The following is a 12,171-nucleotide window of genomic DNA, read 5'->3' as shown; positions in this document are numbered from 1 at the left end:
CCTACCATACTATTTTTGTTTGTTAATTGGAGTGTATACTGCTTATTTTTTCAAGTTTGTTGCTGTTACATCAATTTCATGACTACGTTATGTTCTTTGTTTATTAGCCTGGAGATAAAACATGATAATTTTTACAAGTTTTCTTAAAGATGTTAGTAATTGTCCAAAATGGAAAAAATTATCTATCTTCTTGGATTATATTTGTGCTTTTATTGCATGATGGCTGTGGCCTGTGTGTTTCTCTCTTCACAATGTGATAACAGTAAAGATGTGGAAGCAAATGAAGACATTCAGAAGACAACTGAACCGGAACCAGACCGGATCAAAATTAACTAAACCCAACCGGGTTAACCAGCCAAAACAAACCCCACCTAAAGGCTAAAGTTACACCTACCCACCCCAACTCACCCCGTACCCCCACTCTCCCCACTACCCCATCTCACCCACCCACTTCGCCACGCACCCCATCTCACCCATACTCTAAACACCCTCCCACCCACTCCACCCACCCACCCCTATCTCTAACTCTTACACTCTCTCCATGCTTTCTTGTTCATGCTACAAGGTCTTAATCAAGAACAGGTCAGTTTCATCTGGTAATTGAGGGGTATGTTTTCTCTGTTTGTTAAAATCTTCGATTTTATGATCCCCACCCCAAATCAGGGTTCAAAATTCGTTAAAAGTTTGTTCTTTTTCGATTTTGTGAATACCTTTTACAGTTTTTTCTCTGAAAGTTTGCATTTTTGTGGAGTTTGAAAGTTCTATTCTTGGAACTGTGCAACCCCTTTTCAGCTGGGTCTTGTATTGTTTCGTAATATGAATGTGGACACATGAACAATTTTTGCTTTTTCCAAAGCATATTGACTCAAAGTTTGGATTTTTGGGGATGTAGGATGAAAAATTCTCCATGTTATTCTTGAAAATTCAACCTTTAAGCTGTCTATTGTATGTGTTGGTAAAAGAAAATAGAATAACTAGTACCCTTTTAATTTTTTTTATTATTTGAATTTGGACTGTAAAAGAAACTGCAATTTAGTTCTTATAATCAATTAGTGAACTTGGTTGAATTCAAAGTATAGTTGCACACAATTGGATTTATTAGGTACGAAAATTTTTGCACAGTGATATTGTGTCTATAGAGGTGGAAGAAAGTTAAGGGTGGATGAAGAATAAATTTCTTTGGTCTTAAGGTTTTAGGGAAATCAAATACACACATAAGATGTATTTTGATAAGCGAAAGTTAAGTCTTTCTTTCATTTATAGGTTTGGACTTTTAGATTTTCTTCAAGTTACCTTTACAGATTTTCTTCTGTTGATTCCCTTGATTTTTCTTTGGAATTGCAGCTTCTAATCTTGGAACTGTTCAATCTCTTCGCAGCTGAGTCTGATTATGTCTGGAAGAATCCTCCCTAATTTGCCTGTAAATTAAACATTTAACTCTGGTTTGCTATTCTTTATTTTCAAGCTAATGTCATTAAGTAGAAGAAAAGTTAAGTTTACATTTTAAGAAAAGTTCTCATTTTGTCTTTCAACATACAAAAGATGCAAAAATGAGCATACAAAGGTTCTTATAAAATATTAGCTTCTGATCTTAATGGAGTTTGTTTTAGTATTCCACAAATTATTAATTGCACACTTTTTCACTTGGTCATGTTGTGTATGTAGAAGTGGAGTAGAAGAAATTAGATGGAGAATAAGTTTATTTTCTTCTCTTCAAATGGATTCATATAATATATTAGTTGAATGAGCAAAGATACAATTTTCTTCCTTTTTGTTTTCCAGAAGCTGGTGAATCTGAGTGAAGTCCTGTGGAATGAACAGCTTGTTTCATGCATGTTCTACTGCAATATACACAAGGACTAGCCATCTTGTTGTGAAGAGTTCAATCTGTGGATTTCCATCTCTTTCATGGAAGACAAGCTATGCTAGAATTAAAAAACTTGATTCCAACTCGTATTTGAATAAAATTTGTGTTTGCTGCTATTCGTCCAAAAAGCATAGTGGAGATAGTTATCCATCACAGAATTCTGATTCCACTCCAGAAATGAAGGAAGAGAGAGATGGTTTCTTTGTTGTCAGGAAAGGAGATCTGGTTGGAGTGTACAAAAACTTGAGTGATTGCCAGACACAAGTCGGATCATCGGTAACTACTGTTATTTCACCCATTTATTGATCTATTGTTGAATCGTTCTATTGTTTGTAGATGACTTTTAATCCCGAGGGAAGATACAAAGACACAATACTATTCATCAGAAATTATCCATACATTATGTACAAAGTTACTTTTTCATAGTCTTGATGATTAATTGACATAGGTAGATTCAGCCAAAAAGTCAAAATCTTGTGTAGTAATAAGATTGACCTTATTTTTACTCTCTCCGTCTATTTTTACTTGTCCAGTATTGACTTGGCACACCCCTTAAGGAGCAATAAATAGAATACCAAATTTTACTACATCACCCTTTGAATATAATAAACTTAATATTTTTGGAATGCATTGGAAAATGACTATAGTTAATAATAAGGGTAAATTAGGAACTTAATGATATATTATTTCTTGGTTTTCCAAACTGGATAAGTAAAAGTGGATATCTATTTTTAGTATAGTGGACAAGTAAAAGTGGAAGGAGGGAGTAACTGCAATTTCAGATAAGCACGTTGAGTGAGTGACAATTGTTAAGTAATGCTCTAATTGAAAGCAGAGGGTAGTGTAAGCAGTTATGTCTTCTATATGTTATTCTTTTGTCTCATTGTATTTGTAAAACAATATCTGTGAAGATTCAGAGGACAACAGAAAGAGGTAATTGAGTTAATTGTTTATTATTCCATTAGAAAGTATTTTTCCTAAGTTCTCTGTTCATGTTTTGCAACCATGCCTTCTCCATATTGTTAGGATTTCTCTGTCACTTCATCTGCCTATTGCCAGGTAGCATACTTGAGAACATGTACTACGGATAGATAGGACTTCTGCAGTAATTGGATGATGCTTGTGAGATGACTTCCCAGTGGATCCTTAGACTTCTTAATTCTTACACATATTATAAGGGGTCAAATCTTCTGAAACTTTAGTTCATTCTTGGTGCTGCAAACTTATTTTAGTGAAATCTAGTTATAACAAATAAAATATAAATAAATATTAGTATATAAATAAAAAAGAAAGATGTTATCACAATGAAGTTTCCAGATTTGCAATTGATATAATGAGTTGTTTTCTCTTCCTCTTCTGTTGCTGGCAGATATGTGATCCTCCTGTTAGTGTGTACAAAGGCTATGCCATGCCTAAGGACACAGAAGAATATCTTCTTTCTTGTGGGCTTAAAAATGCTCTCTATTCTATCAGAGCTGCAGATCTTACCGAAGATCTCTTTGGGACTCTAGTACCATGCCCTTTTCAGGTATAGTTCCTGAGCAGTTCTCTTGGATAAAATCTATTTCTTTTTTCAAAGGTGAGTATTTGATGTCAAAACTTGTTGACGATGAGGTTTCATATTCAGATTTCCTGTCTCTGAGAAAGAGGCTTCATCATTAGAATGTATACTTTGCAACTTAATATCACTTTATATTTTATATTACCCTCAAAGGAATCCCATGATACTCTTGAAAACAACGAGCTAAAGAAAAACTGGAATTGTCACATATTCAGTGCAGCTGATCTCCAGAAACAAAACCATGAGGTGCCTGGCTGAATTTATGTCTTCTGCGTAGAAAGTTTGCTGCTTCTTTGGCTACACTTCTTTTGAATCGAGGGTCTATCGGAAACAACCTCTCTACCCCATAAAGGTAGGGGTAAGGTCTGTGTACATCCTACCCTCCCCAGACCCCACTTGTTGGATTACACTGTGTATGTTGTTGCCTAGAGAGGCTACAAACTTTACCTGTTAAATGTAAGAGTTTTCATTAACCAACCACGATGTCTAGATTTGAAGAATTCTTTGCAACTTTTGAAAATACAACCTTGGCAGGAACAGCGTTCTGCGGAAACTTGGCTTGTGCCTTAATGTTATAGCAGAAATGAAAAACTTTCTGCACACCTATTCTTCAAATAAAGAAAAAGTTAAAGATTTTAGTGCAACACCCCTACCATTTCAATAATGGTACAAGGGAAAATTGCGAGAGCTTCTTTGAAATCGTCATGCATGGTATACATTTCTTTCTGTTTCTTCTATGTTGTATATCAAGGATTATCTCTGAATGCTGATACATTATCAGTAGTTTTGTACCTGGCCCATTAATTTTCTACTCCATATTTTCATTTCTACATTATAGTTAACTATAGATCTACCAAAACAATCATTGCCTCTCTGTTCTCTATGTCTCTGATTCTTCTCTGTTTCTCTGAAAGTTCTTTGATTTTGCTCTCTCATGCACTCTTTGCTTTAGATGAAATTGCTGGTCAGTTGTATGCTCTGATAGTTATCATAGAGTTGCAGTGCCCAGAAAATAATACATGTTTCTTCTTCCCTCATTTTCTTTTATAATTGGTCATACAGCTTTATTAGCATTTCGTATTTTGCAGCAACCTTCTTCTTCAAAAAGTGGAACATCTGATCATGTGCCAAAGAAGAGGCCACAAGACGCAATGTGGTCAGAATATGCGGTAAGATGGTTGTGTATCGTTTTGTTGTGTAAAGGTCTACCAGAGTTTGTCTTCTGAAGTTGTTTCCACTTTACTCTATAATCCAAGTTTAATTACTTTTCTCAATCATTTTTCAAACATTGTTTGGTTCCTAAGGAAGTCAATGTACATAATTTTATGCTTGCATGCACTTCAAGTTTATAGATTCCTTTCTAGAATATTCCTTGAGATGCCATAACTAATGGTTTCACAGCTTACAGGAGAACAATGTCACTTAAGAGGGTGTTTGGATTGGCTTATACTTTACCATGTTTGTGCATTGACACTGCATAATGGTTGATGTCTGTTTCTCTTTCCTTATTTCTTTTTAACTGGAACTTTCCCATTGATGAAAATTTTCATTTAATGATTTTCAAGGTTATTTTAGGAAGAAATTAAGAGTAATTATCCCTTGAATTTTTGGGATGCAGCGTAGCTGTATGACTAGATGGGAGATCTCTTTACTTTTTTCTTTATTGGAGCTGAGGTCATCGAAATTGGCTTATTATTGTTGTGTGCTTGCTTAGAGCCTTGGTAGGGGGTTTGAAAATGTTTGGTGAAGTTGAAAAAAAGAGTATTTTGCAGTTAACATTGAAAAAGAGTATTTGGAAGTTGTCAGTAATTTTATTTGTCAGCAAAAAGGGAAGACTTTGAAGGATTCTCAAGCTAGTTTAGGAGAAACTGTTTTGTGTGTATTGATTGATAATAATCTCGATTACAATGGCTCCTTTATATAGGAGAATATTACAGCAGACTTCACCTAACACAAGAGTTCTATTCTAGCTAAACACAAGAGTTCTATTCTAGCTAGTACAATGCTTTGGCATATACTCATATTAGGACTCTTAAGACTTATACACAGACTCGTACAAGGATTACAATTCAACTAAGTGACTGCACTAATCCCGGTCGGTTAGGTGTCTTGATCATCTTCCTTATCTTTATCTTCAACACTTCACCTCAAGCTAGTGAGTAGTGGAACACTCACTCCTAGCTTGCTTCTAAAATCAGCAAAAGCCTGCTTTGTCAAGGTGTGTATATCAGCCAGTTGGTCCTTGGACCTTACTTTGTGAGTAACTGCCCTCTGGCTACTTTTTCTCGAACAAAATGGTAATCCATTTCCACATGTTTGGTCCTGGCATGCATGACTGGATTCACTGTCAGATACAAGGCGCTCAGATTGTCACAAAATAATTTAGGAATTGTCTTTAGATACACACCAATGTCATGTAGAACATAGATAATCCAGGTCATTTCAGCTGCAGTAGATGCCAAAGCTCTATATTCAGCCTCAGCACTTGATCTCGCCACTTTAGTTTGTTTCTTGGATGCCTAGGAGATGCAGTTTGCACCAAGATAAATGGTGTATCCAGTAGTTGACCTCCTAGTAAGGGAACAACCTCCCTAGTCAGCATCTGAGTAATCATATAACCTGCAAGGTGAGTGTGAAATGATTCTAAGACCATGCTGGAGAGTCCCTTTAATATACCTGAGGATCCTTTTTACACCTTGAAGATGTTCACTAGTTGGTCATTGCATAAACTGACTGGCTAGGTTGACTGCATGAGTGATATCAGGTCTAGTGAGTGTCAAGTATTGGAGACTTCCCACTATGCTCCTGTACATAGAGGCATCAACTAGAATTCCAGTAGCTTCCTGTAAGCCATGTTTTTGTGCTAGAGGTGTGTGCATTGCCTTTGTCATTATGTCTGTCCTGCTAAGAAGCTCAGCAGCATACTTAACCTGACTCAAGTGGATTCCTCCTGGGAAATATTTGACCTCAATTCCTAGAAAGACGTGAAGAAGTCCAAGATCTTTCATGGCAAACTCCTTTCCAAGCTTTGTAACAATCTCTGAGACAAGCTTAGGATTACTTCCTGTGACAACTATATCATCCACATATAACAGAAGGACAGTGCCTCTCACACAATGAAGAGTAAATAAAGAGGGATCTGCTTTACTACACAGGAAGCCAAGATGAAGTAAATGAAGACTGAACCTATCAAACCAGGCCCTGAGTGCCTGTTTAAGGCCATATAGTGCCTTTTTTAACAAACACACATGATTTGGATACCTGAAATCAGTGAAGCCTGGAGGTTGACTTATGTACACTTCTTCCTGCAAGTAACCATGTAAGAAAGCATTTTTAACATCTAACTGTCTGATCTCTCATCTTGAGCCGACTGCGACTGAGAGTACTATCCTTATAGTTGTGGCTTTAACCACAGGACTGATTGTCTCCTCAAAGTCAACTCCTTCAAGTTGAGAGAAACCTCTAGCAACAAGCCTTGCTTTGTATCTGTCTATGGTGCCATTTGCCTTAAGTTTAGTTTTAAACACCCACTTAGAACCAACTATATTTAAACCTGCAGTTTTGGGAACCAATACCCAAGTCTGATTGTGGTGGAGCGCATCAATTTCTTCTTGCATTGCTGCGAGCCAACGGGGAGATTGCAAAGCTTCCTTTATGGTTGTTGGTTCCTTATGTATCTCTTCTCTACTTGCAACAAGAAACAAGTGTGCTAGAGGTGTGTGCATTGCCTTGTGCCTTGTCATCATATGGTGTCCTGATACCTTAGGAGCTGGTGGATCTTCAGTATATACACATTGACTCCTACAAGGATTACAATTCGACTAAGTACTGCACTAATCCTGGTCGGTTAGGTGTCTTGATCATCATCCTTATCTTTATCTTCGACAGACTTAATATTTTTGAGAAGTCAGCATTAAGTATTTTAATAGAAAATGCTGCTGCCTATTGGAAATAGAACATCTTAGTGGTGTTTATTTTACAATTGGATGAATTGCAGCATCTTACTATACAAGGAGCACATAAAGTTGCAAACAGTGGATTGTATTCTTTGCATTATTTTGTTTTACTTCCTGCCTTTTGCACAGATGGTTATGTATATTGTCTTAAAATAGTTGTAACACTGATCAGTGGATTGTATTCTTTGCAGTATTTTGTTCTACTTCCTGCCTTTTGCACAGATGGTTATGTATATTGTCTTAAAATAGTTGTAACACTGATCAGTGGATTGTATTCTTTGCAGTATTTTGTTCTACTTCCTGCCTTTTGCACAGATGGTTATGTATATTGTCTTAAAATAGTTTTAACACTGATCAGTTACATTTTTTTGCATGGATAAAATGTGTTTGGCTTAACACTGTAATGGAAATTATTTTGTTTATTGGCACCTCCCTTTGCAGGATGCGGTTGGATCAGCAGTTATTTCAAATGATTCTGTAAGAAAGCATGTCAAGTTAGAACATCAAAAGGGTGACCAAGTTCTAGCTCTACCATCTGGTGTGAGTGGCTGTTAAGATGATGGCTAATCTTTAAGCATAAATAATGTCTATACATGTAGTTTACAAAGCAAATGAATTTATACTTAATGGTAGGTAGGCAGGAGCAAATCCTATTTTTTACAGATTAATGGTGAAAACCGAACTCTCTGTGGCAAACTATCAGGCTAGGATCTTATTATTTTTCTTGATGGTTTATGTTCTGGTATAAAGAATCTGAGTTGTTATCCTTAGCAGCGGTCATGTACTCTTGAATTCGATGGTGCTTCAAAGGGAAATCCTGGACAAGCTGGTGCAGGAGCTGTTATACGGGCAGATGATGGAAGCATGGTAATGATCACTAACTTTGGAATTGTACTTTTGCTTTTGGTTCTTCCTACTTGTACTTACAACCTTCCTTCTAATAGACCCTCAGGCTGCGCGAAGGTTTAGGAGTGGCAACAAGCAATCATGCTGAATACAGGGCCTTTATTTTGGGTTTGAAACATGCACTTAGAGAAGGGTTCACAAGTATTCGTGTTCAGGGTGACTCCAAGCTTGTTTGTATGCAGGTTTGTTTTCTATATCATGAACTCAGTTGTGTATTTCTCCTCTCTCTTGAGTGAGATTGTTCCTTTATGATACACTGCAGTATCAGAACTTGCCACATTCTGTTGTAAGTGTGGTCTAGTGGTCAATGAAGTTGGTTGAGAACCATGAGGTCCGGTGTTCAATTCCCCACGGCGACAAAAACACTAACACTAGGTGATTTCTTCCCATCTATCCAAGCCTTGGTGGATAGAGTTACCTGGTACCTGTGCTGGTGGGAGGTAGCAGGTGCCCTGTCCGTTTTTGATAGCCCAGACACCACAGTTATTTAAAAAAACTCAACTGCATTCTTTAATCTTTTAGCTGGATTGGTGGAGTATTTTGCTTACCATGAAGTTCCAGGAATTTGGTACTGAGCAATCTAACAAATTTGTGACTGTTCATTAATTTTCTAGAGAATGACTGTTTGTTCAATACTTCTTGAAGTGATTGATTTCATTCCATAGTGCCATTTCCTCAAGTCTCTTCTGCGTTGTACCTTTCGTCTGTGTGCGATAAGGTTCTTCTGACCTCTCTGGCATGTTTTCCTTGTGAACTAAGAGCCTGTTTGGATTGGCTTAAAAGTTGGTCAAACCAGCTTTTAAGTTATTGTTAACTTTTGTAAGTGTTTGGCAAATCAAAAACTGTTTAAAATAAGTTAAAATTTACAAAAAAAAGTCAAAGTTAAAAGCCCCCCCCCCCCCACCCCACCCCCCACCCCCACTTTTTTCTTTTTGACTTAAAAGTCATTTTTAAGCCAATCCAAATGCTCTAAGTGAACCACTTGGTTAGAGAAGAAATAAGAAATGTTTGTGAATTTTGATTATGGTTAAATCAGTAGTTATCACCCCAAAAAAGGTGGTCATGGGTAGGTCAGTTACCACTGTCAATTTAACTTCAGTTTAAGTGCAGGACAACATATGATTTGAAGAAATGGGGAATTTTAACAAATATTTGAGATTAGTAATGATTTTATGCTTTAGCGATGACACTAATGGAGGATGGGCTGAAATAAGTTGGCAAAATAGGAAAAATCCAGAAGAGGTAGATTGCTGATACTGTGAAAAGGTCAAGAGAGTAGAGAAAAGGTCGAACCTAGAAAAAGTCTCGTTATATCTCAGTGCAAAAAATTGTCAAGCTGTTAGGATCTGACGAGCGGTTCTTTTTCTCTACATTGCTCAAATTCTCCAAAAAATTTGCTGCCTCCGTGTCGGATCCTCCAAAATAACATTTGGAGGATCCGGCACGCACCCTTCAGAATTTTTGAAGAGTCAGAGCAACATGGCTTTTGCTTATTAGCTGTCCTGTGTTCTTAGTTTATTTTACGGTTTCTTGTTTTCTTCACTTTCAATCCCTTTGATGTTTTACTTTAATCAGAGTGTAATTTTCCAAACAGATCCAAGGTCTGTGGAAGGTTAAAAATCAAAACATTGCCACGGTGTTTGAGCAGGCAAAACAATTGAAGGAAAGGTTCCTTTCTTTCCGCATCATTCATGTCCTTCGGGTAATTCGATAACATCCTTTCTCTTCTTTCATTCACACAGCATAACTCATCAAGACGTGGTCCTGTCACAAGCCTGTTCAATAATAGCATAAAAAACTACATATATTCCTCAACTCTGGAATTATTATCTGTGTCTTCTCCTTGATGGTTTTACTGAAATTTGGCATCTCTTTCTCTTTTGTTTAATAGGAATCAAACTCTGATGCAGATCAGCAAGCAAATTTGGCTGTTGAACTTCCTGGTAAGAGTTACTTTCTTGCACACTCGGAATTGGTCATTTTTAGGGGTTGTCGATGTTATCTAACTACATTTGTTAATGCAGAGGGTCAAATTCAGGAGGAGGTAGAGAAATGACAAACCACACAAATGGTTTTCGCGTACATGGCAGAAATGTAGTTATGTTACAGACAAGGATTTCTACACGCACTAACCACTAGGTCCAGTGCTTGGCAGAATCTTGATTCTTTGACCTAAAAAGGTTTGTGCTATGAAGCCAGTGGATCATCTGCTGATTTAATGTCAGTTTGGATTAATCTTATTGCAATTAGGAATTATGTAAATGTTATTGGAACAAATGTTACTATTGTTTGGCTTTGAATTCTCAACAATGGATTGCGCGCTCTATGTTCCCCAGATACTGAAGAAAGATCATGGAATTATTGATTCAAATCATGTCTGTGTCATGTGTAATATTATATGTATGTATTTAACAATGCCCCATCAAATAAGTGGAAGACTCATTGAACTGTGAAACATCTTCTTGTCAAAGATGAGTTCCACTAGTAAGATATAGTATATAATAAAATTGTTGTTAGTTCTTGCAATTTGTATTGTTCTTTTTGTCAAAGACAAAGATTTCATCAGCAAAAAGGGAAGGAGACAATCATCGGAAGCAAGAAGATTTCTTGAACATGCCGAATGAGTCGGAAGAAATAATGCATGTATTAACATTGTGTATTAGTAGTACGTATATTTTTTTAGTCTATGTATTAGTTATATATTTTATTGTGTATTGAATAGTGAGTGTATTACTAATACATGGAAATTCATGGTATTAGTAATGTAAAGGGATTTATGTATGCATTAGCATGATTAAAGACCATATTGCCCTTCAAAACTTTTTTTTTACATTTTCCCACCATATTTGTGGAGGGTCTTTTTGTAAATAAATACTTTTAAAAATAAATTATGCAATGCATTTATTTTTAATACGCCAAATCAAACTATGCATAAAAAATAATAACATAATTAATGCAAGCATAACTAATTCAAGCATTATTAATACGCTCTATTTTTAACATTATTCTTATATACCTTACCAAAAACCCCTAATGAGTTTAAAGATGATGATCATATAATTAACAACGTATTGTGGTATTGTTACCTTCTCAATATCTTTCTATTTGAATAATTTTTATTATTGTTATCACTGTAAAATGGTTCATACTTCATATTGCAACTTCACTAACAATATACTTTTATTAATCACTTTGATTTCACTAACCTTATCTGACCTCTTTTTATGTTCTTTTGAGCCGAGGGTCTCTCAAAAACAGTCGTCCTACCTTGGTAGGAGTAAGGTCTGCGTACACTTTACCCTCCCCAGACCCCGCGTTGTGGGATTTCACTGGATTGTTGTTGTTGTTGTTTGAATTAAACTTCAAAAAGTACAAGAGCTGGAATGTCAAATGAAACAAATACAAAAACCTCCTAAGCCATTTTGAATTTTCTTTAAAAAGGGAAACAACTTTAAAATGTCCTTGAACTATGTGAAACAAATAAAAATGACCTTAGTTGATAGTTTGATCTAAAAATATTCTTACTTTCAATACTTTGGTCCAAAAATGCTCTTATTATTACTTAAATGGGTCAAAAATATATTTTTCCAAATAAATATATTTTTTTCTTTTAAACATATTCTTTTACTAATGATGATTTTTTTCATTAAAAAGTATTTATCCTACTTCAATTCGTAAAAAATATTTTCTATTTTATAAAAAACATTATCGCTAACTAAATGAAAATTAAAGACGGTGTTATTATGAGGGCATTCCGATAAAAATATTACTTTTAAAGAATCATATTCTTATTTTTTTTCTTTTAAAATCACTTTAACTTATAAATAAGTCAAAAATAATCTTTAGCTTCTTCTTAATCTCATTTTAACAATTAAAATAGA

The 12,171-nt window shown here is 35.7% G+C and overlaps 1 protein-coding gene across 5 annotated transcripts; it reads left to right on the top strand.

Annotated features, from left to right (window-relative positions):
* The first annotated feature begins 206 nt into the window (after nt 1-206).
* LOC129880293 (uncharacterized) lies at nt 207-10,816 on the top strand. Of its 5 annotated transcripts, none has more exons than XM_055954263.1 (11): nt 207-582; nt 1,345-1,420; nt 1,783-2,143; nt 3,237-3,395; nt 4,517-4,597; nt 7,826-7,924; nt 8,156-8,251; nt 8,329-8,472; nt 9,885-9,992; nt 10,182-10,233; nt 10,315-10,816. In XM_055954263.1, exons 3-11 carry the CDS (start codon nt 1,814-1,816, stop codon nt 10,344-10,346), a joined length of 1,101 nt encoding a protein of 366 aa, XP_055810238.1. In that variant the 5' UTR covers nt 207-582; nt 1,345-1,420; nt 1,783-1,813; the 3' UTR covers nt 10,347-10,816. The 5 variants fall into 5 exon arrangements, with proteins under 5 accessions (XP_055810238.1, XP_055810239.1, XP_055810241.1 ...); XM_055954264.1 differs by having other exon boundaries at nt 207-607; XM_055954267.1 differs by having other exon boundaries at nt 211-582; nt 8,159-8,251.
* Nucleotides 10,817-12,171: the final 1,355 nt, after the last annotated feature.

Source organism: Solanum dulcamara, chromosome 2, assembly GCF_947179165.1.
Source record: "Solanum dulcamara chromosome 2, daSolDulc1.2, whole genome shotgun sequence".
NCBI classification, from domain to species: domain Eukaryota; kingdom Viridiplantae; phylum Streptophyta; class Magnoliopsida; order Solanales; family Solanaceae; genus Solanum; species Solanum dulcamara.
The sequence above is the reverse complement of the archived record's forward strand: the minus strand, read 5'-3'. Positions and strand labels throughout refer to the sequence as shown.

Coding starts and splice junctions, on each gene's coding strand:
- LOC129880293 (XM_055954266.1), top strand. CDS start 1,814: ATGAACAGCTTGTTTCATGCATGTTCTACTGCAATATACACAAGGACT. Junction 4,598..7,825: donor CAATGTGGTCAGAATATGCG/GTAAGATGGTTG, acceptor CTCCCTTTGCAG/GATGCGGTTGGATCAGCAGT. Junction 8,252..8,328: donor GGGCAGATGATGGAAGCATG/GTAATGATCACT, acceptor TCCTTCTAATAG/ACCCTCAGGCTGCGCGAAGG.